Source organism: Mus pahari, chromosome 2 (genome assembly GCF_900095145.1).
Source record: "Mus pahari chromosome 2, PAHARI_EIJ_v1.1, whole genome shotgun sequence".
NCBI classification, from domain to species: Eukaryota; Metazoa; Chordata; class Mammalia; order Rodentia; family Muridae; genus Mus; species Mus pahari.
In genome coordinates this window covers 71,655,190-71,682,973 of record NC_034591.1, presented here as the reverse complement: position 1 = coordinate 71,682,973, position 27,784 = coordinate 71,655,190, and the positions used below count along the sequence as shown (strand labels likewise).

Below are 27,784 nucleotides of genomic sequence, written 5' to 3'. Positions count from 1 at the left end.
AAAGGGCAGGCCCAGGGACGTAAAGTTGGAGGCGGGAGCTGCCAGGTGAGGCCTGGGTCGCGGAGGTTGGGGCCCCGCACAGCTGCCGGCGCGCGCCTGCTCCCTCCTCCCAGCCGCCGAGTCCTCCCCGCCCCCTCCCCCGAGCTCCCGCCGCCTCCCGCTGCCTCCCGGAGGCTCAGCGCTGCGCTCCACCTCGCGCCCCCTCTCCTCCGTCCCGGGCTCGCGCTGCCCTCCCCGCGCCTGCCCCCTCCCCGGCCCGGCCCCTCCCTCCGCCTCCGCGCGCGCGGCGCTCGCAGAGCCGACTCCGGGGGGCTCTCGATGTAGCACCATGACAGGCATCGCCGCCGCCTCCTTCTTCTCCAACACCTGCCGCTTCGGGGGCTGCGGACTCCACTTCCCCACGCTGGCCGACCTCATCGAGCACATCGAGGACAACCACATCGGTGAGGCCCCGGGTGGGCGGGGGGTCGGGCGGCGGGCGAGCCCCGGGGTGGCGCGGGCCGGGCGCCCGAGAAGGTGCGGGCGTGGAGGGCCGCCGGGCGCAGGGGATGGCCGGCCGCAGGGTGAGGGCGGGCGCGGGCCGCGGGGGGCGGGTGCCGCACGCCGCTTCCGCCCGGCCCGAGCTGTCAGGCTGGCGGGAGCTGGGGAGGCGCCGCGGCGGCAGCCATTCCGCTTCCTCCCCCGCCTGCGTCCTGTCAGCGCCGGTTGCTAGGTGTGGCGCGGCGGGAGGGGGCCGCGGCGGCGGCGGGCGCGGGGCGCTGCGTGCTCAGAGCGGCGCGGGCGCGGGGCCCGGCCTGGCGCGGCGGCTGCGGTTCGGGCGGCTGCGGGCCGCGCCCATCCCTGGCCGGAGCGCCCCCGAGGCCCCGGCAGCAGAGGGGAGCCCGCGGGCGGCGGGCGGGCGTGTCGCGGCGCCGGCGTTGCGGCTAGGCCGGAGGTGCGCCGGTCCCCGCGGGGCCTGCGCGGCGCGGGCGCGGGGACGCGGGGGAGGGGCGCCCCGCGGGGCCGGCTGTGTCTCCGGGGACCCGGGGACCTCCTAAGTCCTGCGCCTCACGGAAGTCCTTGCACCACATTGGCACGCTCATCCCTACCCCTGCGGAGGGAGATGGGTCTGGTGCTTCTGGCTCTGGAGACCCAGCCACCTGCAGAAGGTGTGGCCGCTCCCGGGAGTGGCCTGGTGGGTGAAGAGGGCAGCCGGTTGCCTGGGTGAGGCTACCTGTGAATTGCTTCGAGAAGACCAAATGAATGCCGTGGATTCGGCCATGTGGATGCAGCTCACGTTTCTGCAAAGTTGAGAGAGTAAATCACGACTGCTGTGCATCTATGCACGAATAAAATGAGGCAGAGCTTTATGCCCCTTTGCTTTGTAGAATGCTTTCTCCTTGCACACAGTGGGCGCTTAATACCCGCTAAGTGCCAGTTTAGAGCGGGGATTTGCTGGGCCGTCCAGAATGGGAGCTAATCATGGAAACTGTCTGCAGAATGCCTTTGAAAACCGAAATCTGATGTGTAATTGTCAAGCTTTGAAAATTTTCAAAGTTTCAAAGTATCTCCTTAATAGCTTTCCCCATCTCTTCTGATAAAGGTGAAGTAAAGAACCTATGCTCTCAAGTAGTGGTGGTCTGAAAAGCGGTTTAATAGAGTACCAAAGCTGCTGAATCATATCATGACTGAGTAGTCATAGCTAAAAGTGCTCCAGGTATAAAGTAAGTTTCTCATCATGACTTAAACTGTAGTGATGCAGTTTCAAGACAAGTTTTCCCAGTTCCTCACTGAAACTCCCCTTACTCCTTAAACTAAACGGAGATGATAATAGAAAACTGTTATCACAAGTTCCATCCATTTCCTCAGTTAATTTACGTAAGTTGAATGAGTAATAATTTTATCTGGTTACTTTCTTGGACTACCTGCTGATTGAAAGATAATTTAGTTTTAACATGAATTAAACACAATTATTTCTTACGAGTTAACTTGGAACCAGATGATTTAGACTAGCATCGGTAAATCATAAGCCTCTTTTTTGAGTTGGCAAAAGTTTTCCCAGCATTGTGCAGCTATCTTTAAAGAGGGTCAAGGGTTTATGAATATTCTAAAGCTAAACTTTTAACTGATGATATCTTACTCCCAAAGGTCTAATGATTTTCTTTTAATGGTGAGAGTATTGAAAAATAAGTTTAAATTGTTTTGGCAAGGCTAACAATTATTATACTTGGGAAATAGTTGTTCCAGCAAAGTTTTTGAAAAATGGATGTTAAAATGAACAAACACTTGAATCCAAAGCTTGAAGAGGCTGACTGGAACTGCTGTGTGCCTCAGATGAGAAGAGGCCTTCACAGGACAGCCGGCCATGCAGAAAGAGAGAGGATTGGAGCTCATAAAGAACATTTGGGTTAGCTGGTACTGTATAAATATACTTTGGATGAAGAAGCAAGAGTGAACATACAGAAGTACTCATGAAAGCTCTACATTTTATTATTTATAGTGATTTGCTCCACACATGATATATGATAAGCTCTATACATGAGATAATGAGGGTTTTGTTTTTTTTTGTTTTGTTTTGTTTTTAGTAAATGGTTGGTTCACTGATTTAATGTTTTAATCAGCTAGTGGCCCCATTAAAGATTCATGAAGAGACCCAAGATGTATATGTTATTTTACTTTTATTCAAGGGTATTATTTAGTGTCATATATATCTGTAAGAGGGTTACACTCTTTTTTGAATTGTTACCATTTAATCTCTAGTCAAAAGCACTAACAGACTTTTCAAAACCTGTATTTTTTATTATTACTATTGTTTATCACTCAGATGACCCACGTTAAGTTGTGAGTGGCAGTCTTTCATATGTATGTATATATACACATATATGTATACATATACATATATATGTATATATGTTCATATAACATACATATATATGTATGTATATGTATGTATGTATATATATTATATACATATATATACACATACAATATATATACATATACACCATATACATACACCACATATATATACACCACAGCTCTTGCTTTTACTTCTTTCCATTTCTAGTAAGGAACAAGGAATTGTGGCTTCAAAGACAAAATAAATCTGCTTTCACTAGTCTTTGTCTTAAGCAGTGTTTTTCCTCCTTCAAGATGCTTCTTAAAGACACACGTTCTTCTGATTTGCTCTTTGCTTTTTTTCCTTTCCTTTCTGTTTGTTTGGTACTGGAGCTAGGTCCCGTCTCAGTAAACACCCCAAGTATTCTAAGCCCAAGCCTTCCCCTACCCACTCGCTCACATGGCCTTAACACATCCACAGCTGGGTAACTGTGAAGTGCTACTTTCTCCAATCCCCACTATCTACACAGAGGCCTGGTGCTGTTTCCTGGAGACCAGAGAAGCTTCCCGTGGAGAGTGGATGCTAGAGTTGGTAGAAACACTCTTGGCATGACAATCATAAATAGGTGAGGTTAAACTGGTGACAAGGGAGTTTGGAAACACAGAGAACTCTAAATTCAGCAAGACGGTCATGCCCCAGACTTGTGAATGAACACTGTATCACTGCTGTGAAATCTTACACTTGTATCACTGCTGTGAAACCTTTTGGCTTTGGGGCTTAGAAAGCAATTGTAGCCATTAGCTGGTATCATCTTTGGGTACATTTGTGAATTACACCTGCATTTTGAATTTATTTATGTAATAGCCTAGCACTTGCTTTTTGCCAGGGACAGTTCTAAATATTTGTTGTTTTTGGTGAAGGAAAGCAAAACACCAGAGTTTGGGGTATCTTAAATGCTAATGAAGGAAGATGAATAACAATTTAAGTAAATAAAAGAGTGTTGAAAGGTAGTTAATGATACAGAAGTTAGAATAGAATAAGGTACAGTGGATTTGGAGTAATGAATGTTAGGATTTTAAATAAATGGTCAGGATAGTCCCTAGAAGCTAACACAGGGGTCACAATTTTGAGATGTGACATCAGTGGGAGCAGGGAGATGGGATCATGCCTTTGGAAGAGTGACTCAGGGATCTGACCTGTTTGTTCTTATAATGGTGATGAACTAACATGTCCAATGAACTAAGAGAACTTACTTCCCCTAGATGGCAAGAGGCTCACCTTATCTGTCACTTATTATGCAGGTTTCCATTTATGGGGCTAAAATCTTGGTCACAGAAAGTGGCTTTTCCTAGCCAGGACAGGCATCTCTAGACCTAGAACATCACTGGAATTGATATTTTTTACCTGTTTCCCTATAATCCACAGGCGCTTCATTTCTTTGAGTAGGTATATAAGCTATCTACTTAATAAAGCCAGAGCCTCTGAAAAGAAATGTGAGGGTAATTCCTATCAATAATGTAGATTCGCTTCCCGAGATGACTTAATAAATGTTATGGTTTGAATGAGGAAGGTCTCCCATAGGTTCATGGGCCTGAATAATAGGTCCCTAAATGGTAGTACAGTTAGTTATAGAAGGGTGTGTAACTTTTAAGAAGTAGAAGCTGGCTGGAGGAAGTAGGCCTTTGGAGAAAAGAAGGTCCTGGAGCCCTGCCCCACTTCCTGTCTGTGGTCTGCTTCTTGATACAGTGTGACCAGCTACCTCACACTTCTTGCCGCCATGCCAGACTGCACCTTATTTCTTGAGCCAAAAGAAATATTCTTGTAAGTTCTTTTTGTCAGATATTTTATGACAACAATAAGAGAAGTAACTTTGATTTAAAAAAATACTGAGAAGTGGGGCGGTTGCTGTAATAAATTAGATTGTTGAAGTATTTGGAACTAGTTTATGGGAGTCATGTGGAAGACTGAACCTTCAGGCTAGAGGAACCCCACTATACCATAGACAGAGCTTAGTGGGTCATTCTGTTGGGAAGATCAAAATGCTGAGATAACTGTGGAGAGTAGAGGCCCAAGTCAGGAACAGGACTAGAGGACACTGGCGTTACATTCTGGTAAAGAATCTGTTTTTATTCTGTTCATGTCCTGAGAACTTAGTAAGACCGAATTCAGAAGTGATGGACTAATTTGCTTGGTGGAGGAAATTTCCAGGCAGGACAGCATTTAGGCTGTGCTATGGTTACTGTTCACTGTCCTTCATCTAGGGTTGCAACTAAAAAGAGCAACAAGATGGAGTAGGAGGACCTAAAGAAAATTCTAGTTTCCTGAGGCAAGGAGCAGGTTTAAGGCCGCAGACAAGGCAGGTGCTGGAAAAAAAAAAAAAAACTCTTGCACTAGGAGATGAACACAGTTCTAGAGAAACTTCCCATTCTGCACTGGCACAACTGGAATGGTACGGAGGACAAGCTCCCTCCTAGTAAAGGCTCCATCTAATGAAAATCAGATTTATTAGAAGGGAGGGTGCCTGAGCTGAGAGTGCTACCGAAGTGCATCCCTGCCTGATGACAACTCTCCAGGAAAATGGTTTTACAGATTCAGCAACCGACAAACACAGAGCCACTCTAGCTTTGATCCAGAGGGCCCAGGCTACATCTCAAGATGACAGCAGAACATGGCAGTGACCTCCAAATTGCCCATTTTAAAGGCTTAAAGATGTAAGAGTAAGGGGTTTGGGGAGGAGGGCTGTCCCATAGGCTTTTGCCAACATTTGAGAATGCTGCTAACTCCAGGCAATGTGTGGAAGAATTGACTTTCCTGTACTGAGACCTGAGAGGCCATTGCATGAAGCTGGGAAAATGAAGTCTAAGTTCCAATGAACATCCCCCCCCCAGGCCCCAGTGTGCTAAAAATTTCAGGACCAGAGGAAAGATTCAGGTGGCAAAGCCAGCCAGGGCTACCAAGGCTCTTGGAGTCCAGATGATTCTATCGTGAATGTCAGATGCCAGATATGGAGCTGCAGAACTTGGTGGTTTTCCTGTTAGCTTTTGGTCTTGCATTGGTCAAATCTTTCCTTACTGTGCCCTACTTCCACCCTTATGGAATGGAAGCCCTTATGCCAATGTGTGTTAGAAGTATGTATCTTATTTTTAGATACCATGGGTTTAGAGTTAAGATAATTGCCCCTAGTCTCAGAAGAGACTGTGGGATTTGGAACAGTGGTGTGTGTGTGTGTGTGTGTGTGTGTGTGTGTGTGTGTGTGTGTATGCATGTATAAATACCACATGTTTGCAGGCTCCCAGGTCACAAGAGAAGAGAGTGTCATGAGTGATAGTGACACCTGATGTGCGTGCTGGGTCCTCTGGAAAGGCAGCACATGTTCATAACTGCTGAGCTGTCTCTCCAGCCCCTCCACACTTTTCAGTTAGTGCTCCTGTTTGTTCATCATTTACAGTGTGTTGCCTCTTGTGTGTTTGCTGGAACTGAACCAGGGCCTCATGTATCCTAGCCCTGCACTGCTGAGCTCCATCCCCAACTCCCTGTTGGGGTATCTGCAGTTTTCTTTTTGAGATGACCATGACTCTGTGGGGAATGGGACAGACTGAAATGTTATGGTTTGGATGTGAAATCTTTCCTATAGCCCCTGCTAGTCCTCACAAGGCCGTAGAACCTTTAGGATGTGGAGCTTTGCTGAAGAAAGTGGGTCAGCAAGAGTGGCCTTGAGGTCTTACAGTCCAGTGCCCTTTCTAATTTGCTTCTTGTTTGCTGATGTAACCAGCCACCTTATACTCTTCCCACCATGCCTGCTTCACCATGATAAATAAGGGTTCCTCAAACTGTCAGCCCTTAAATCCCTTTCCCCAGAAGTTGCTTATCGTCAGGTATTTGATTTATTTAATTAATGCAGTAAGTACTTGCAGTATCAAAGCAGCATTACAGTGGAGTAGAAAGTTGGACAGTGTGTGTGGGCCTTTAGCCAGCCCCACTTCACAGCTAAGTGAGATGAAGCACAAAGGTATAACTCCACTGTGGTTTCATGGTGGGTAAGTATGAGTTATGATTTAAATTCTGGATAGATATGCAAAGCTGGGTCTGAGAAACTTGGTTGTACTCTTCCTGTGTCCCTTCCATGTACAACTGGTGTGTTTCCCTAGAATGTAACTGAACTGGAAGCAGCATAGTGAATCCGGCATGCTTGAGATTGATCATACACCTCTGCAGCTTGTCACCATCTGACTGTAGATAGCCCACTTGCGTATACTGTGTCTTTTCTATAAGTAAAGATAACAATAGCATCTTCTCATGAAGATGGTGGACTAAAGAGATTATATAGGTAAAAGACATATCTACAGTATTAACTTATCTATATCATTAAATTTATTCCATTTGTGTATTTGTTAAATAAATATGTTTGTAACCCTAACAGGGTAGCCTGCATGGAGGGTAACAACAGAGTTGTGTCCATCTACCCTCAGTGCTGTTTGATTACTTCAGTGATGATGTGAGTCTTCAGGACATCCTGAAGAGATGTCCTCTGCTCTGTGTTGTAACCTTTGGCCACAGTTACTTCTGTGTGGCCAGAAGTACTTCAGATTCTGGCAAAGGCCTTAGCCACTATGGACCAGGAAAGTGGTGTCAAGGTCAGTGGCTAAGAACATGGCTTTTCCCTTGGCCTGAACATGTCTGAAAAGACCAGCATTGGAAAGAGGCACTGTGCCTGGGACCTGTGGGCACCATCCCCTAAGGAGTTTTGCTGTAGGGAGAAGGGATGGATGAATGAGGATATTAATAAATGAAAGGCTTGTTGCTGCCTTCCCACTTTCTCTGCACCCTGTGGCTTGGCAGCAAGATCTGTGTTACTCCTTGCCTTCCCAAGAAGGCTTTGGGTACAGAGCTGAGAGATTTGAAACATGTACCTTCACACAGGCACACAACCATAGCTGCTATAATAGCCCCCAAGTCTAACTACATCACAAAACAATCCAGTATTTTCTCCACCTGTTCGTTTCTCCTGTAGAGTCAAATCAGCCTGTATGAAACATCCCTACTGAACATATTTAGAAAATTTCACCATTATCTGTTTGCTTTCCTTTAGTGTACACGGTTCTGACATGTAACTGAAGTATTTGCTTACAACAAATCGGAGGACAAGCCTCCATAGTTTGTAGAAGTTGGTTTTCTTTAGAGTTCCTGTATTCTATAGATATTACTCATGTAGACAGTTCTATAAATACAAGCTGACAGCTGCTTCCAGAGAATTCAGGACTTACCATTGATGACAGGAGGAAGGCTTAAGGCTGAAGCAGGTTGGTGACACTCAGAGAGGCTTTCCAGGGATTGTCTGGAGACCATTGCCTTCTGTTTAGACCAGTATCAGAGGCAGGGACACTGCTCCTGAACCATTGAGAAAAGATCCTCCTTCCTCGCCTTTGTCCTCTACCTTCTTGCTCTGCCCTTGACCCTTGCCTCTCTACCTTCAGATTTCGATGGTGCAACTAATACTATGCTAGCTATCGAAGATGTGCTTTCTGAGTTACATATATTCATTTTATTTCATGATCATTTAATAGACAGTATGTTTGTTCACACTGAGTTGGGTGTCCCTCAAATATGTATTATGGAATCTGAAAATCAGAACTACCAATGTCAGAAATTTATGTATGGTTTTCAAAACTTTCATTTTACACTCTAAATCAGAGTTGAAAGAAAAATTGCATTTTCTTGGGTCCAGTGAGATGACTTGGTAAGTTAAAACCCTTGCTATAGAAACCTGAGGGTCTGAGTTCAATATCCAGGCTTTTTTTCCTCATTTTGTGACTAGGGCTAACTTGCAGTATGGACTAGGGCTGGTTTAGAACTCAGATATCCACCTATCCCAGTCTCCCTGGAACAGGATTAAAAGTGGGTGCTACTGCTCCCAGGCCTGGGGTCGGTACCCAGAAGCCACATGATAGAAGGACAGAACTGAAAGTTGTCCTCTGAGCTCCACATGTGCACTGTGGCATATATATGCCTGCATTCAAACACCATACACATACATACACACTCGCACACTTCACAGGCGCATACACATACATACATATATGCACTACACACTTATATACACTATAGACACACAAACACACATCACACACATGCACACATATACCACAGATACACATGTACACACGCACACACCACAGACATACACAAACCACAGACAGACATTCAGAAAGACACACAGACACACACACACATACACACACCCTGCAGACACATGCACATACAAAATAAAATTTTCTTTTTAAAGAAAGTACTAGAATGTTGAGATACTGCAGTCATTTTCACTATTTTTTAAAAAGACCAGCTGCAAGCAGGGACCAAATAATGGATGCTTACATTAAGGATAAAATCTTTTGGCAGGAGACAAGTGTACTGTCTTGGGTCACTAAATGTACATCCTGCCTAGCATCAAAAAAATAAAATTAAATAGATAGATAGATAGATAGACAGACAGACAGACAGACAGACAGACAGACAGACAGATAGATAGATAGATAGATAGATAGATAGATAAAAGACAGGCTTTTGATGGAGTACTTTTCTTTGTCTGGCTCACCCTCTGACCCCTGAAGGCAGCAGTTCTCAACCTGTGGGTTGTGACTCAGTTCAAGGTCTAATGGCCCTTTCATGGGGGTTTCCTAAGACCATTGGGAAACATAGATATTTTACAGTCCATAACAGTAGGAAAATTGCAGTTATGAAGCATCAAGGAAACTAATTTATAGGTAGGGTCATCACAGCAAGAGGACCTGTATTAAAGGTCACAGCATAAGGAAGGTTGAGAAGCACTGCCCTAAGGAAAGAACTGCTGATTGTTTGCCAGTCTGCAACCGTGACTTTTCTAAGGTAGGCCATATATGTGGGGATCGGTGGGGAGTTCTATATATACCATATACTATATATATATAATTAGTAGCATAAGTACAATATGTATAAATGGCATATATATTGCAGCTCATCTGTGGGAGATAAATTCAAAGACATAGTAGAGAGGTTATATATTCATATATTCAGAAAAGTAGTACCTAAATATATACTGTTATCTACATATGAATATATGTGGGTAATATATAACAACATATATTTGTATGTATATATGAATACTAATTTTCTATGTATTGCTATGGTCAGAACATATTTTCTGTTGATGTTTTTTATCTACAACTCTTTTCACTTCAACTAGGCATTCAGGGTAATACACACCGTGATTGATGGCTTTTAAAGTTTGAAGTTTCAGAGCAAAACAAGTACACATTTCTTCATCCTTCCATAGCTTCTTCTTCTTCTTCTTCTTTCTTTCTTTTTTTTTTTTTTTTTTTCTTTCTTTCTTTCTTTCTTTCTTCCTTTTTTTGGTTTTTTGAGAGAGGGTTTCTCTGTTTAGCCCTGGCTGTCCTGGAACTCACTCTGTAGACCAGGCTGGCCTTGAACTCAGAAATCCGCCTACCTCTGCCTCCCGAGTGCTGGGATTAAAGGCATGCGCCACCATGCCCAGCCCTTCCATAGCTTCTTTAAAAACTGAGCACATAGGTTTTTTGTTTTTTTTTTTTTTTACCTTATTTGATCAACTGAGAACATTGAGCTTCTACTTTAAGATATCACTGTATGGCATTTTCTTGGAACATCTGAATTGCTAACATCTCTACTCTTTGACTTTGGAACTGCTAGTGAATAAATTAACTGATACTTGGACAATTCAGCTGGACAGTTAGTCCTTGGACAAAGGCTGGTTCAGGGCCCAGGTAAGAGCAGGACAGCAGAAGATTTCGTTACACTATTTAGAGTATCATTCTAATTAGAAATTGTGAACACTTTCTTTTTATAATTTTCTTTTGTTACCTTAAAACTGCTGTTGACTGAAGGTTACATAGGAAGCAAAACTCCAGATAAAGTAAGACTGCTTATTATATCTGGCTTGTAATACATGTATGTTATATATATATATATATATATATATATATATATATATCACCATCTTTATGTATGTGTGTCTATGAATCTATATATCTATATGCACATATGTTTGTATGTGTGTATAGACACATGTGTTCTCATTCTCTAACTTTCTCCTTCCTTTTCTCTCCCTAACATCAATGGCTGATGCCCATGATTGCGAGAATTACCCTACATGTTTTTGTTTGTATGTTTACTATTGCTTACCTCTAATGAGGTAACATGTATTTGAAAAGACCAGAAATATACAGATAAGATAAATTCTATAGAGGTCACTCATAGGAACATAATTATTGTTATGCTGATTCAAAGGAAGGCCTCTCCTTTCAATGCTGCATTTGCTCTGTGTGTGTGTGTGTATGTGTGTGTGTGTGTGTGCGCGTGCACGCTATTATGGAGTATATTCCTAGGTCCATTCAATACCACTTGAAGTTCTGAAAGGCCCAACAGTGTGTGTACCCATGCACTCACAGGATTGGACTTAGTACAGTTTGAAAAAAGATTTTGACAAAACTTGCAATATTTTTCTGTATACAGCTTGTGATGTTTCTCCATAGGTTCAGTGGTGTTGGAGTTGAGTGTGGTTTTGACACATAACTAAGAAGGTGAATTAGGGATGCCTTTAGTTTGGCTTTGATGAGAGGTGTTGACACAGTTCATGGTGTAATCTCATCCAGTTGTTTCCCTGGTTGTCCTCTAGTGAGAATTGCTTTCTAGGAACTCTGCTCACAGCTCACCTGTGGCCCTTTCACAAAAGCTTGGGCCCGAGGTAGCATGGAAGCATCAATGTGAGCTGGGATATCTGTCATGGGGAATGGTTTGAAGTGTGGAGACAGAAGTCAGTCAGTAGATGTGTAAAAATCTAAATGGAGGGAGGGTTCATTCTTAACCTTAGTTCAGTCAGGACAGAAGTTCCTCTCTATTAGGCATATACGTGGTAATGCAAAGAAGCAATTATAAATGTACTTTTAAAGATTCTCAGTGTTTAATTATCCTGGTTTATTTGGCATGAATGTACATAACAACAAAAAATGGTGACAGCAAAGTGTTAGTAAAAGAATGTGTGACATAGTCCATGCATACAAACCAGAGATGTCTTAAGATTTTATGGCTTGTATGTGAAAGAGAGGCATTTGCAAATTTGACAACAATTGTAAGATTTGATATGACATTTCCAACAAAGATATATGAGGCTGAAAGTAATTCCTTTGAAATATTAATAATTGCAAATTGAATTTGATCACCTGTGCTTGAGGGAAGGCTGGTTTATCTTTCCACCTACAGAAAGTGATTTTAATGCAAATTATTGTCATGAAAATTCATGAGCATGCACAGCTCTAAGCAGAGATTAGCAATATGTCCGACTGTTAATATACATACAGGTTCTTTTGGGGGGATTTTGACTTTGTAATGTTTGGTATAACCAGTTTATAAAATTTTGTGTCTTCTTCTCATTTCTTGATCTGAATAATCAATTTTATAAGGGTTTTACATAAGCAATATTATAATATGTTTCTACAAAGGAGGTCTAAAGTAGTAAGCTGCACAAAACTTGGATAAATCCCTAGGCTTTCAATTAGGGACTCACCTTGTCCTGGAAACTGTGCTATCTAATTACCCTCCCAGCCCTCCCTGAGGCAGACACTCTGCCCTTCATGTAAGAACTGCCTTCAGATTGGAGCTGAATATGTTGTCATACTACTTAATGCCATATCTAGTGAGATAGGAACTAAGTTGTTTTTGCTTGGTAAGATTATAGTAAAAATACTTTCCTTCATTACAGAAAATGTCTTCGTCTTCCAGAGTTAATTATTATCGCCAGTCGTCTTGTGTATCTTGTAGTGCCTGCCTCTGTGTGTCACGTGAGCATTCCCCTTACTGTGTTCCCCGTTTCTCCGAAATCCGGCTCCTGCCTGGAAGACAGGGTCTTGTCATCTTCCTGTTCTCTTCTTCCAGAAATAGTATCAGAAACAGAATGAGAACTCTGGCTATGAAAAGAATGATTTACAAAGTGCCTTTGGATTGTGAGTAACATCTTTAAAACTAGCCTCAGATGTATGCATATGGTATGGGTTTGAATGTATACACAAATACCAAATTGGTACAGGACAGTTTATATTTAGGGAATATGAAAAATAATTATAAAAATGGGGGAGGGGAGTGAAAGGGAAATTAATTTTATTTTTACATTTTAAAATAAAAAAATGTGCCTTTTCCAGTTTGGGATAGTATGGAGTTGACTGGAATTATTTCTAGCCTCTCCTACAATGTTTGGAACTCTGGCACACGCTGAGGACTACACAAGCTGAGCCCAAGGGTATCTCCTCCCTCATTTTCTTGCTAGGCTATTTAGCATAAAGAAGGCTGGGGAGTGATCTGAAGTAGAAAACTGGATTTTGAATCCTGATCCTACATTTCTGAGAGCAAATTCTTGAGCAGCTCTTACATCCTTTACAACTATTATTTATAAAGTACCTTCTGGAAGTTTTCAATATATACTGTGCAGCTGTATTCCTATTTGATACAAGAGGGAACCAGGACACAGACCAAGTAACTAGCCCTAGGTACCTGCCAGTGGAGTGAGTATTCAGGGAAGCAAGGACTGGTATCACCATGTATCCACTACTTGTTCTTTACAGTCTACATCATGGAATTCTGTAAAATGCTTGTTCTTCTTCCCACATAGAATCATGTTGTGGCATCTAAGATGATGCAAGTGTTCTTTCTGCTTCAGCCTCCTGAGCAGCCAGGACCACAGGTGTGAGCCATAGCACTTGGCTGGGTTTGCATTTTATGAGACCCACGTGCCCGTACTGCACTAAGTAGGCATCTTGGTGTTTGCAGTTTAATAGAAGGCTCTTCCATACCAAGATGCATCTCACAGAGACTGGATTTCCACTGGGAATGCTTTACATAGCTAGGGAAATAGTTTGATTTTTCTATCTAGTAAAAAGAGTGTTCAAGGCTTCTGCGAGAAACTCTTTGGGAGGTCTGTGAACCCACATGTGGGAGTCTTCTCTTTATTCCTTTGTCAAGTAATAGAAGTGCTCAGTATCCCCCTTTCTGCTTCGCAAAATGGGGCAAGAACCCATGGAAACCTCAGGGTCAGCACATAAACTAGGTGTGTTAGCTTGGAGGTGTTTCGTTGGTCGTTTCCTCTGCGGGAACTGGGCTGGAACTGGGCTGTGGATGGTTATGGATGCTATTCTTAGACTGCAGACTAGCATGTGACCTTTGTAAAGCTGTGTACTTCTCTGAGATTCCAACATCTGTCTAATAAGGATAAAAACAGGACTTACTTCTTACCATGAAGATTAAATGAAAATATGCATGAAGGGCCTGCCAGCTAGGAGCAGTCTCTAAATGTTAATAGATATGTTTATCCAGATTTCAGCCTTCCTCCCAGCTCCACAAAGTCCTCAAACTCTTCCATCTTCATGTTTCTACAGTACAGCAGGGGAAATAAAGCCATCAAAATAACCCTATGTGCTTATATCTCAGGTTAATCATTTTTATTTAGAGATATTTTATAGACTTAGATCTGAAGTTTGTGGATCATGTTTGTACCCATCATACTGAGTGGTCCTCGAAACCCATGGGATGTTAAAACTTCCATGCACAAACTGTAGTGGTTTTAAAGTATGTTAACCTCAAGTTGGTAGTGTTTATGTAGTTTTAATTTGTTGAGATATTAGTTCAGGTGAGTAGCCATAAGATCGTGCATTTTCAGGTTCTAGAGAGCTTAATTAAACTATGTATAAACAGAGAACAGCTTTTCTCCTTCAGCCACTAAGCACTGGAAAAATTAAAGACACTTTGTGTATTATTTGTTGTGAAAGGATTTGTGGGGCTTATGTAAAGACTCCAAGAGTAAACTCTTAAGTTAACAAACTGCCATGCCCTCCCCTGAAGTGCTGTGCAGCTCTTTGATAATAGTCTTGCAAATGTTACATCTTCATGGAAGTTCCTTGGGAAATCCCTAGGTCAGGCTGTATTAGAAACTCAGTGATAACCAAGGTGGGCACGTGGTGCAGAAACCACTTTAAGTACCGCACTGGACAATCATTTCCTACAGAAACTATTCTCAGTCCTATAAGATAGATGCCAGGAGTTTCCTCCATTCTAGAGTGTCCTGGACTCTCACAGAGAGGCAGCTAGTCCAGGCTGTGTGACCTAGCAGTAGCTGAGGAAGAAAGGATTTCCAACATTTCCTCTTATTCCTTCACTGTGGCATCTATATTTTGAAAGATTAAAAAAAAGTTGACTTAATAAGTATTAAATTATTTCGTTTTGCTTTTCCCTTGTTGCTTCATCTAAAGTCACAAATCTTTATTATGTTAGTAAATATTTGCTGAGCGCCAACTGTGTGGGCATTGTCTAGGATTTGAGGCTAGAGTAGTGAAATGCACACTCAAAGTCCTTGGGCTTGTGGAACAAGTGGTTAAACAGTATAGTGAAGTCAGGTTGAACAGTTGGAAGGTGAGGAGGCAGGGGCTGGGAGGCCTGTCTGAAGTGAGGGGTGGGCTCTAGGATGCTGTGTTGGGAGGAAGCCATCTCTGAGGGACCTTCATGGAGCAGTTGGTGTGAGTACCTACAGGGTAGTGGGGTGAAGAAGCCATTTGGTTATGGAGACAGTCAGGACAGGGTGGGGTGGCATATAAAGGAAAGAAGGTCGTCTGGGCCTGCCCATGTGGGCCTGTAAGTCAGATGATGTCACCACATGGACTGAAAGCAAGTCTACCCCCAGTTGAGGATGTGGGACTTGATGTGGCTTCATTGCTGTTAGACTATGGGCTTCTGAATAATACTAGGTAGCTCATAGACTATTACCAAATTGAAAGCTATGGAGGGATATGAGAAAAATACAGTTGGCATTCCAATCTTCTTAAATGTAGCTTGCTTACTCTTTTATTTTTTTTAAGGATCCTATTTTTTTTTTAAAAAATCTATAAATATAAATGTTGAATAAATCATTTTACTGATTAAGTTCATTTGGCATTTTATTTAAAAGCAAGGGTGAAAATCTTGAATAGCTTTTACTGGCTCATTACAAGTGTGAGAGGTGAGAAACAGTAAATAAAGTAAGCTTGATTGACATATTAATTGATTACCACAGGACTGTGGTAGACCCTGAGCCTGAAGATACTGTTTCCTCATAGCTTGGCTCTTTCCCCAATTGAAAGTGGGTATTTAATGTAACTTTGTCACAGAAGAATGAATACCTTTCCTCCCTCCAGATTAGCATCTTTAAGATTTTCCTGCCAAATAGCCCAGCACTTCGCCAAGAATATATGCGTCTGCTCTGGGTCTACTTGTCAGCCTCTGTGTTCACGTCGCTGGGAAGTAGCTGTTTGGGTGACAAGATGCACACACATAAGTGAAATTCAAGATAAAAATTAAAAAGTATAATATTAGGTACATGTACCCATACCTGCAATCTAGTCTTTCAGTTAATATGTGACACACTGCAGTTTTGAAAATCACAAGCTATCCCAACACTTCTGTCCCTGTGGCAGATTTGTGAACGAAATCAACTTACAAAAGCAAAGTCCATGTTTTGACTTAGAGTTTCTGAGACTTGGCCCTATTGCACTGGACCTGTGGTGGTGTGGACTTTCATGGTGGGAGGGCAGGGTGGAGGGGACCTATGTCACCTCATGGCAGCCAGAAGCAAACAGACAAGAGAGCCTGGTGTCCCAATATCTCCTTCAAGGGTGTGGTGCAGTGACACCCCCCCCCACTTATTTTCCTGGGTCTCTCTCAGAGGCTCCAATCCCTCTGAACACCATGTAAGCAAACAGCCCATCCCCTGATGGGAGGCCTTTGGGAGGAATGACATGCCCAGAGGTACCAGAGCTTCCAGCCCTCAGCACAGATGCATATGGTCTGCAGGGACAGAGCTTTGGCTGATCGAAGAAGATGCTCAGCTTTAGGCTGATCATCTAGAGCAGTATTCTCAACCTCCCTAGTGCTGTGACCTTTTAATACAGTTCTGCATGTTGTGGTGACCCACAACCATAAAATTGTTTCATTGCTACCTCATAACTGTGCTTTTGCTACCATTATGATTTGTCAGATATATATTTGGAGATTGAGGGCTGGCAAAGGGGTCATGACCACAGGTTGAGACCTGCTGCTTTAGTCTGCTCAGGTGTGTGCATTCTGGTACCTGGTTAAAGTGGCAGCTGCTACAACGGTTTACTTTTCTTGTTGTGGATGCCAGAACTCAAGATCCAAGGCAGACGATGGGTGTTTAAGGGCTTTCTTCTTGTCACGCCTATATTCTGTTGGCCAAGTCAAGGCATATGATCAATTGCAGAGTCACTGGGCCAAAGAAGTATATTTCTGCATGAAGGAAGAAGAGTATGAGTTGGTTGCTAATATCCTTTATCAGAAATAGAAGAGGTAAAAGGCATGTTGATATTAGTATAGAAACAAATTTTCTCCTAAAGTGCAGGTAGCTGTTCCATCAGTGTCCCAGGGACCTTCAGAATCATACTCTGTAAATCCCCAGGAGACATGAATAAACATTTTAGATATGGGAGTTGAAACTTATAGAGGAGAAAGCATTTGCATGGTTTTCAGTTGGTCATAGAAAATAAGGGAGCCCACTTCTCTAGTCAGGGATGGCCCCTTTTCTATCCTAGGCTCTTAAGGATCCAAAGGTTGTCCTGTATATTTTATTCCTAATTCTTGAGTGGCTTGGAGGGCTGAGATGTGAATCCTTAGTACCCACCAACTGCTGGGAGCTCAGTGAAGCTTACACTGCCTGGCTGGATGTGCTGTTTCTTTGCTTTCCCCAGGTTAAGCCAGTACCAGGGGATGAGGATGCACTTCAAGCTGGGAGCCTCCTTTCTACATTTCCTCTGTGCTTTGCACCTTCATGTGCTGAGGGAACTGCCATTGATGTCAAGTGTCCAGGGGTGGTAACATGACCTTGAATAGCTAGATAGTGCATCATTTTCACATAGGCAGAAGGAGGAATATGATGATTACCAGACAGAGCAGTTGTGAGGGTCACATGCCAGTGTCTATGTTAGCTGATAAAGACTTCATTGTTATTGGTTAGAGTAGATAACACATAACCATTTAAATTTTTGTTATTACAGTAATTGTTGTTTCTTCTGATTAGAAGATGAGCCTTCTGAAACATGGCCCATGGTTCCACATCTCACCATTGTGTCCCCTCTCTGCAGTGGTGCTAAGCTTATAACATAGGTATGTAAACAGATGTCAACTGCACAGTCTTCATTTTTACATGGCTCCAGACCCAAGACTCAGATGAGATGACTTCTGAAAACAGTAATCTAGTCCTTTCCCACTTTCACATTTTGCTTGAAATAAACACTTTCAAAATACACTAATTTATAGGCTTTGAGTTGTTTTTCTGTCTTCCATCTGATTAGACCACTTTATACATCTCTGACTTTGTTGTTGTATTGGAAGAATTGAAAGACGTGGAAAAAAAGATGAGCATGGGGGCTCACACCTATAGTCCGAGCATTTGGTGGCAGTGGTGGTGGTGGTGGGGCTCAAGCAAAAGAGTCAAGAGTTCAAGGCCAGCCATAGGTGCATAGCATGTTCAAGACCAGTCTGAGATAGAGATGATCCTGCTATGAAAGGAAAAAAGAAAGAAGAGGGAACATAGAGGCTTGGACAGAAAAGAAGGACAGAAAGAAGTATGGAAAGTGATCTTTAAGTACCACGGGGATATTTAAGGAATATACCCCTCTATTTCCTTTGAGCTGCTATTGCCAGTCTTTCTTCTTGGACTGTGGCTATGAGCTTACTATTAGCATGTTTAGAGGCACTGTAAATTTTTAGCTGAGTCATAGTTTTCAGAAAGTGATCCTTTTGCCCTAAAAGGTTTATCTTTTCAGCTAACTATAGCAAATAGGCCCAACCTTGTATGGATTAAGGGTTCAGGAAGTTTATGTTTCTTTCATAGAGGGGTCTAGGGCAAGCTGCTGGGTTCATTCAGACCTTTGGGGTTTATCTGTCTTCTTTCTCTGCTTCCCCAGACTGACTTCTCCCCTCTAAGGTAAAGACTGGATTTTCTTGGTCTTTTCCTGACCATGAACCTTCGTGCTCACCTGAGGGGTGAAGGAAGAGTGGAGAGGAATCCAGTTACGATGTGTATGGTGTGCACTAGTCCACTAGTGACGACTTAATCGCAGGGATCCCTCCATGAACTGTAAGGCCTCTGGGCCTCGTGCTTCTGTTGCTGTGGGAAGGGAGGTAGGCATTCTGGTAGATGGCTAACGAGTTCTTTCTTTGTACTAACAGACAAGTTTGCTTCAGAGAGCTTTACATTTGTTGATCAGCTAGCAATACTCTAGTAGTTTAAAGGAGCATGGAATGCATGAGTGGTACAGTACTAGGTAATAGCTGGGATACTTAACTGCATACGTACCAGTGACTGTTGCACAGGGAAGCACAGCACAGCGCAGCGCAGCGCAGCACAACGCAACACAGGGCAGCACAGCACAACACAGGGCAGCACAGCGCAGCGCAGCACAGCACAGCACAGCACAGCACAGCACAGCACAGCACAGCACAGGGCAGCACAGCACAGCACAGCACAGCGCAGCGCAGCACAGCACAACACAACACAGGGCAGCACAGCACAACACAGGGCAGCACAACACAGCACAACACAGGGCAGCACACCACAGCACACCACAGCACAGATTAGCACAGAACAGCACAGCGCAGCACAGCGCAGCACAGCACAGCACAGCACAGCGCAGCACAGCACCTTAATTGTTGCTAACAAAATGTCTTCATGAGACATCCTGATATTACCTTCATTTTATAGGTCAAGACACTGAAGCTAAAGAACCAGGTCTGCTTAACTCCAGAGTCTCCTCTGTGTTACCTTAGGGCAGATGAGAAGGGAAGAAATAATAGACATAAACTGCTTCTTATTTGTGTTTAATAACTTCTTTGAGGACTACAGATGTGAAGACTATATCTCTATTACTCTGAGCCTCCCTTTACCCTCAGTTCCTATGTCTACGAATTCATGATCTTTTCTTCAGTTATCATTGTCATATGTACACACACACACATCCTAGTGAATGAATCCATTTAGCTTTGCTCATATTTACATGTATCCAGGGCCGACCACTTGGGATTGGACAACCTATGTGGGAGCTTGTCCCCAGAGGAGACTGATTCTCCCTCTTTCAGCAGACATTAACCCCTTGTAGCTCTAAAGAAGGAAACCATATGGAATTTCTCCTGTCCACACTGGCATGCGAAATGGTATTGTCATTATGCAGACCTTGTTCAGGCAACTCTATGGTTTAGAGTTCATGGATGCAGCTTCCCTGTCATATATAGAAGACATTGTTTCACAGCAGACCTCCTGGCTCTCTGGCTCTTAAATTTTTTCAACCCTCTCCTCCATCAATTTTCCTGAGTCCTAGGTATAGGTGTAGCATTGGCAATGTATGTGCTTGGGTTGGTTACCTCATGCTCACTTATTCTCTGCATTCTGACTAGTTGTGAATCTCTGTTCTAGTGTCCACATACGTTGCTAAAAGAAACTTCTTTGATTAGGACTGGGAGCTACACTTGTGTAGATATATATAAGGTACACTTACAGATATAAGCTACACTTATGTCCATATTTACCTATGGATATAAGGCTAAATATTCAGAGTGCATTTAGACATTGCATTGGTCTTAGAAAATGGCAACTTTAGGCTCTCTCCATTCTGTGACCTCTCTGGTCACAAGTAGTTGGTTATAGCTCTGCAGTGCCAGGCATAAATTCCCATCAATTGAATTAGGTCTAGTTGGTCAGCTGTTGGTTACCCCCAAGCTAGACATGCCGCTGTCACACCATTGCAGATATCCTGCTGGCCCAGTCTTTGTTGTGATTCACAGGAACAGCTGGGTAGGACTACTAATTGCTCTTCTTCTTGGCCCTTCTACAACATCTTCCAGTCCTTTGAGAGTCAGTCCTCAGGGAAGAGGTACTCAAGTCAGCTTCAACTTGATAACTTCTGATTCCTGTGTCTGAGATGGGGGTTGTCTTACCTTCAAGCTCAGGGAGGCAACCAAGATTGAGGTCATAGCCCATATTGTTTGGGAAACTTGGATTCCTCTGCCAACAACTGGAAGGGAGATTTCCTGTGACTGGCATGGGAAGTTTTCTTAGATATTCTATGGCTCTCAGGAGAGTATTATCCCCTCAAGCGGCATAACTTCATTTAAGTTATTTGTATATGTATATGCATACATGTATTTATATATGTATTTTAAATAAACAAAGTATTTGTGGCTTTTGAGTCATTTTTAGTATTCTTTGTCTCTCTTCCCCCACCCATGTCCTTAATAATGTCTCCCTCTCTCACTCTTCCCCAGATAAAGTCCCTGCTTTTCCAATCCCCCAAACCCCCAGCTTCCCCTTATCCTACATCCTTTCTCCTTTTTAGTTCCTGCATTTACTCCAGGTGACACACATCTAAAGACTTGTGGCTAGGATCCACAAACAGGGAGAATACTCGGTGTGTGTCTTTCTGGTTCTGCTCACCTTACTCAGTATAATATCCTCTAGTTCCATCCGTCCTGTGTGCACTCTGGGACCTCCCCTGAGAAGAGTCCTGGGCAGCCAGAGAACACAGTGAATGGGGAACCACAGTTTCTGGAGGTAATACTGTATTGTCAAGAATTTTGCAGCAGTCTTTCAAGACACAATGGCACCCAATCACACAGTTCCTCCCAATGTGAACATAAGAACCAGTCTGGGCAGCGTTGACCACACAGTCTTCCTCAGTAAAGACGTGATCCCTGATACGCAGAGGAAAGAATGCAATACCTTTGCTGAATTTTTTTTTTTTTTTGAACGGTGGCCTTATGACACTGGCTTTTCACAACACAGTGACTCTTATATTATATTCCAACTCATATTTGCCAGGTCTCCTTGGATGATACAGTCATTCATTATAATGGCCTTGCCATTGAGAACAATGTTCTGGCTTCCCATAAAACAGACTAGCAACTAACTTTGTTCCCAGATGCTGTCTCGATGTACTCCGACTTGTTGGACAGCAGTTCACCCAACTCCATGGCTGCCCCCTCTCTGAACCTCAGGATCCTGTCAGTTGTGTAACTGTTACTAAGACTGGCTTTGGAACCCGACAGTAACAGCAAGTGCTGTCAGGAAGATAGGCAAGTTCTCTGGGAGACTCGGAGAAAGGATGTGAAACCCTCTGTCAGAGGGTACCACTCAGGGACTTCCTGATTTGTACTGTGAGCTGATCCATTTAGGTACAATGCAGTCTCATAGTTTCTGGATGTCACTGTCACTTGTGACTTCTCATTCTGGTGACTGCAGGGTAGTCCATTAACAGACATAGTTTGTATTTCTAGATAGGAGAAGGTGCTTGCCAACAGTGCATGAGAGAGCCAGCAGGTTACTCGAGAGTTCTCCATCCTGGAGCCCCCGTTTCTTTGGAGATAAAATATGTACTTAAGGTTTTTTTTATTGTTTTGGCATTTTTAAAAAACAGAACTGTTCTTGAGGCTCTTTAGAGTTTTAGTAATTTCATTCCTCATGGAGCCTTAGGATCAATTTTTCTTAGATTAGAGGATTTTTCAAGTACAAAACAGTATGTAAAAACCAAATGGCTGATTGTAATAGTACTGATCATTTGTTAAATACCTATAGCACACACAGTATTGCTCTATGTTCTGAGTCAGTTCCCCCATGGGGTGTGTGGGCTGTTCCCCATTTGCATGGAAAGAGTTAGAACAGTAGTGTGCTTTAATTACTTGTCAATTTCAATCAGTAGACAACTAGATCTCAAACCTAAACTTTGAGATCCAGAGCTTTATGCTCTTTTCCCCAGATCCACATGCTGTGGTCCTGTAGATCCATGTGCTATGCTCTTATAGATCCATATGCTGTGTTCCTATAGATATACATGCTATGCTCCTACATATCCATGTGCTGTGCTCCTGTAGATCCATGTGCTGTGCTCCTATAGATCCACTTGAAGTGCTCCTGTAGAGCTACATGCTGTGCTCCTACAGATCAACCTGAACTGCTCCTATCTACATGCTGTGCTCCTATAGATCCATGTGCTATGCTCCTATAGAGCCACATGCTGTGCTTCTACTGATCTACATGCTGTGCTCCTATTGTTGCTATACAGAGATGTTAAATGATCTTTTCACCAACCGAAATGAATGACTCCCAAGTAACTCGTAGCCTCCATCTTCAGAGCTGAAAGCAGAATATGAATTGGTTCCTGTCTAGCTGGTGATGTTTAGAAAGCCTGCAATCTTGTCATTGTCACCTGATGCCAGTATGAGGCTTAGGCACATCAGCTTTGCTAAACACAGAGAAGTCTTCCTAAAACACAGCTGGCCCTCAAGATAGGGGCTGAAAGCAAGGAACCCCTCCTGATGAAATGCTTTTGGTATGCATGGAATGACATCCTGGGATGGCTTTCAAACGGTGCTTTCTAACTAGCTGGTTCTGTAGAGGAGTCTCAGAACCTTGCAGTGGAGGAGCCTTCGAGAACATCTAACCCAGCAGCCTCCTTTCATACCCAGTCTCACCCACCAAGTCCCAGGTCTTCCAAGAAAGACTGCGATTATGGCCACAGACAAAGATCTCCTGGGGCCTTTGTGTTTAACGGGAGTAAAATAAAAAGAAAGCAGAGACAGAAAGCCAGGGAACATAACATGTTAAGCAGTGATATCAAAGGAAATTTGCCTGCATAGAAAGGGACCTGGGGCTTTGTGTTAGGTCATACAAAGACTATTCATGCACATCATCATTTCTCAACCATTTTTTTCCTATACTCCACATACTTTAATAAAAATAAAATTCTTTTTCTATTCCTGTCTCTCCCCCAAGAAGTTTTAATAGCATGGATGTGCTATAGATCTGGTTATGTACAATATATGTATCTACAGAGTGGTCACCATTGCTACCCTCCTCTCCTAAAAGGCACTTTCTACTACATGGGAGGCACCAGCAGCCATCATTATGTTTACTTGTGCTTCTTGCTATTTTGAGCAAAACTGAACTCATAAAGTAGCTGTTTTTAAAGTAGCAAAACCTAACTTATCAGAGCCTTTAAATTCGATGTACTTTATTTCCCAATTTTATTTTGTTTATAAGGAATATCAAGGCTTTGGTTTTGAAGGTTGTTTAGGCTTTAGGTGGTACCTTAAAAATTGAAGGGTTTTTTCTTTCTTTCTCTTTTCCTTTTCTTTCTTTCTTTCTTTCTTTCTTTCTTTCTTTCTTTCTTTCTTTCTTTCTTTCTTTGTCTCTTTCTTTCTTTCTTTCTTTCTTTCTTTCTTTCTTTCTTTCTTTCTTTCTTTCTTTCAACATGCTGGACTTTATGGATGCTTAGGAGAATGAAATCTACTAGGCTCATCTAATTCTTTTTTATTCTGAAAAAAAATTTCTCTCTGTCCTCTCTCTTGTGTGCGTGTGTGTGTGTGTGTGTGTGTCTGTCTGTCTCTGTCTGCATGTATGTATGTATGTATGTATGTATGTATGTATATATGCGTGTGTCTTTCTGTCTGTCTGCATTATGTATGTATATATGTTTTGTGTATCTGTGTGTGTGTGTGTGTGTGTGTACCATGGTGCGCATCTCTAGGTATATTTATTAGTCAGGTTTCTCTAGAGTCACAGAACTTATGGGTAGTCTCTATAAAGTAAAGGCATTTGTTGATTTACAGTCTTTAGTCCAACTCCCAACAATGGTCAGCAGTGGCAGTGAATGGAAGTCCAAGGATCTAGCCGTTGCTCAGTCCCACATGGCAAGCAGGGGAAGAAGAGAGAATCTTTCTTCTTCCAACATCCTTGGTAAGATTTGTTTCTACTGAGTATTTCTCTGTTCTGTACTTACTTCTTTCTCATATATTTCTCTGACTATAATGTGAGTTCCTTAATATTTGGCCTCCCAGCCATGTGAACTGCCATTAGTTTCTCTGGACCTGGGACAGTAGGTAGAAGCAGAGTGTGGCTGGAATCTAGGGGCACTCTGGCATAGGGGCAGGGTTGAAAGTTGCAGGTTGAAACAGGAAAGCACCCGACTTCTCCAGTTCCCATTCTAGAAGTCAGTGTCCTCAAGAACAGTTTGGGTCTAGCATTTGACTTGACTGCAGTCAGAGCAGACTATATCTACAGAGGAAGACCTAGCCAAGGAGACCCTTAGGCTTAAAACCGGCTCTAACAGAGCATCCAGAAAGCTGTCACGGAGACTCCGAAGGGTGGTTGCACTCTTTTTCTGTTGGAAAGTGAGCGTCACCTAGGAGGCACTTGGGAGCCTGTGAGGATGTGGAATTGTACTGGCTACTCATGGTTCAGGTAAAGACCCTGGGTGCTCTTTTTTGGTGGCCAGGATATGTCTGTAGACTGAGATATCTGCTGTTCTCTCTCTTTGCTTTACAGTTCCCAGATCTCCAGTTAGCATTCTTGAGTCCCTGTCTTCCACAGCAAGGGCAAGAAGATGTAAAGAAGCTCAGGTCCTCCCATATCAAAGTATAGCTTTGTGTGTTTCGTACATGGATAGGATTACATGATATGCTTCATAGATGTTGACTCCAGAATACAATCCCTTACAAAAGAGAGGAACTTCTCCCTGCTACCAATGGAAGCAAGTAGCTGTGCGTGGAACCTCTACTCCACAGCTCTAAGGGACAGTCCTTCTATTTGTTGCTTCATTCTTATCAAGAATATGGATTGGCAAATGGAGGATCCTGGGCTAAATTTGACTTGTTTTCTGTTTTAGTATGGTCTGCATGCTAAAAATGGTTATTGTATTATTTTTAAGTAGTTGGAAAAAGTCTTATAGCTATGAGAGTTGAACTCTTGTTTCATGTTCATAAGTAAGGTTCAGTCGCAGCACGCTCACGTGCATGTTTCTCACTGTCTGTACTTGCTGTTGCACTGGAGTGGGATACTTAAGTCGTAGAGACAGTATAGCCTGCCAAGTCAAAACGTGTGCTGGGTAGCATTTTACAGAGTTTACCTACCTCTTCTGGGGAGAGAGCATCTTCCCTCCTTGTGTGAGCTTCATTAAACTTGGTTCTCTCCCTATCTGTTCTTCAGTGTATGAAAAAGAGCATTTGTTGGTGAGCAGACATAGCTGCAGGCAATGAAGAGATATAATCTTCAGATGGACAACCATTGCCCAGGCCAGACTACAGGTTTTAATATGAACAGGAAGACAGTGATAATGAGGTTCATATAGCAGCCCAGTATAGGAATGTGTTTGAGTGTACATGTGAATGTTCATATTGTAGTCTCTTTCCACTTTAAAATCCATTTAAAATACAATCAGTTTCCAATTAAAGGAAATTGGAAGCCACTTGGTTTCTATATATTGTAAAGAATATTATAAAAACAGAATATGCAGTATTGATGAAGGTATCTTCCTTGTCTGTTTATTGATTCATGAATTCATTCGTTTAGCAAATGTTGAAGGTGAATGGTGTCCCCTCCTTTTTGGTGGTGTGCTGGATTCTCTGATAGGAGGTTAACATTCTTAGTAAGGTTCTGTCACAGATAGAGCAGTGGCGCACCCTGCCCACCACCAGCAGCAGCTTCTGGAACTGGACTTGAGTTGCAGGTGCTTAGGTCCATGTTCTCTTGCCCCAGGTTTCCAAACTGAGAAACTGCTAGGCTGAGACCCAGCAACTGATGGCAATTCTGATACACACTTGGGAACCAGTGTTGTAGATGTAGTATTGATTCATAACTGTGATGAGTGAGTGTACCTTTCTCATCACTGAGAAACAGCTTGTGCTTTCAGGGAAATCAACAAACATTTGCTCCACTCACCCTAGCCCCTTCTCAATAGTCTCTTGTGTTCAGAAAATGTACACAAGTCAAAATAGGCAAGCCATATTTTGGCTCCAGACTTATTTTAGTAGACAGTGCCAGAATCTGCCAAAGCCACGAAGGGACTATCCATGAAATTGGCCAGGCAACCACCACCACCACACAGAACATTCTCAGTCCTTGACTAATTCCTCTGTGAAAAGGGATCTCAGCAGCTCTGACCCAGTGACTTAGGCTCCTGAGGAAAGCAGACAGTTGCTATTAGTCCAAAACAAGCAGAGACAGGAGAACCTTTCACTTCTGAGTCGCTTGATTAAGTGCTGATGGTTTAGCCAAGTCCTTAGATGAGTTTCTGTTCAAGTATATTGTTGCATGGCTCTTGGCGGGCATTAAACACCAGGTAGCCACAGTTTATGCTGTGTGCTGTACTTTGGCCAGGACCTGTATTTGCCTACATCACCTCACAGCTGCCATGTGAGGTTGGTAACCTTAATGCCAGTTTATAAGTCAGAAGCATTTGTGAGGTGGGTTTGTACAGGTCTTCTACCCAGGAAGGGACAGTGTTCAAGTTTAAGCCAGATTGTCATTTTGTATTTTCTATATTTGTACATATGCATGTGAGCATAAACATGCACATACACATACCAGGCTGTTACAGCTTAAGTCTGGTGGATGTTTTATAATGTGTAATTTGGAAATTAGATAGAGACTCTACCTGCCTCCAGGCCTGCCTCTCTATGCACAGTGTTTCTGATCTCTGCTATCAAAAGAAAGCATGATCTCCTAGCCTCAAAAACTAAAATACACTTTTTAGGGAAAGATTGAGGACCTTGCAACCCTCTGGCAGCATAAGTCAGTCACGAGCAAACTTGGACCTCCTTCCTAAGAGTGACTCCACAGTTCCAGAAGCCTGAAGAACAAGCTGCGCCCGAGTGAACCCTTCAGTTTGACTGATGTGCCCAGTAACTAAACATTTTATTATTGGATCAGATTTTAATCTTCTCTCAAAATGAGTTCTCCTTGTATTCCACCCAAACTAAATGGAGTAAAGTGAGGAGGCGCTAAGATAGTTGGGGCAAGAAGTGAAACCTCCTGTCTCATGGTGTGTCCCAGAACCAGGCAGGGATGCTCCTCCACGGTGTGTACCAGAACCAGGCAGG

The 27,784-nt window shown here is 43.0% G+C and overlaps 1 protein-coding gene and 1 pseudogene across 1 annotated transcript in view; one reads left to right on the top strand and one right to left on the bottom strand.

The window, feature by feature from the left end:
• Positions 1-268: 268 nt before the first annotated feature.
• Jazf1 (JAZF zinc finger 1) overlaps positions 269-27,784 on the top strand; it is a 290,475-nt gene continuing 262,959 nt past the window's right edge. Inside the window, exon 1 of the mRNA XM_021190884.2 lies at positions 269-443. Within this exon, the coding sequence (XP_021046543.1) occupies positions 329-443 (115 nt within the window). The 5' untranslated portion in view covers positions 269-328. The remainder of the gene's footprint in view (positions 444-27,784) is intronic.
• On the bottom strand, positions 21,368-21,883 carry LOC110316065 (annotated as a pseudogene).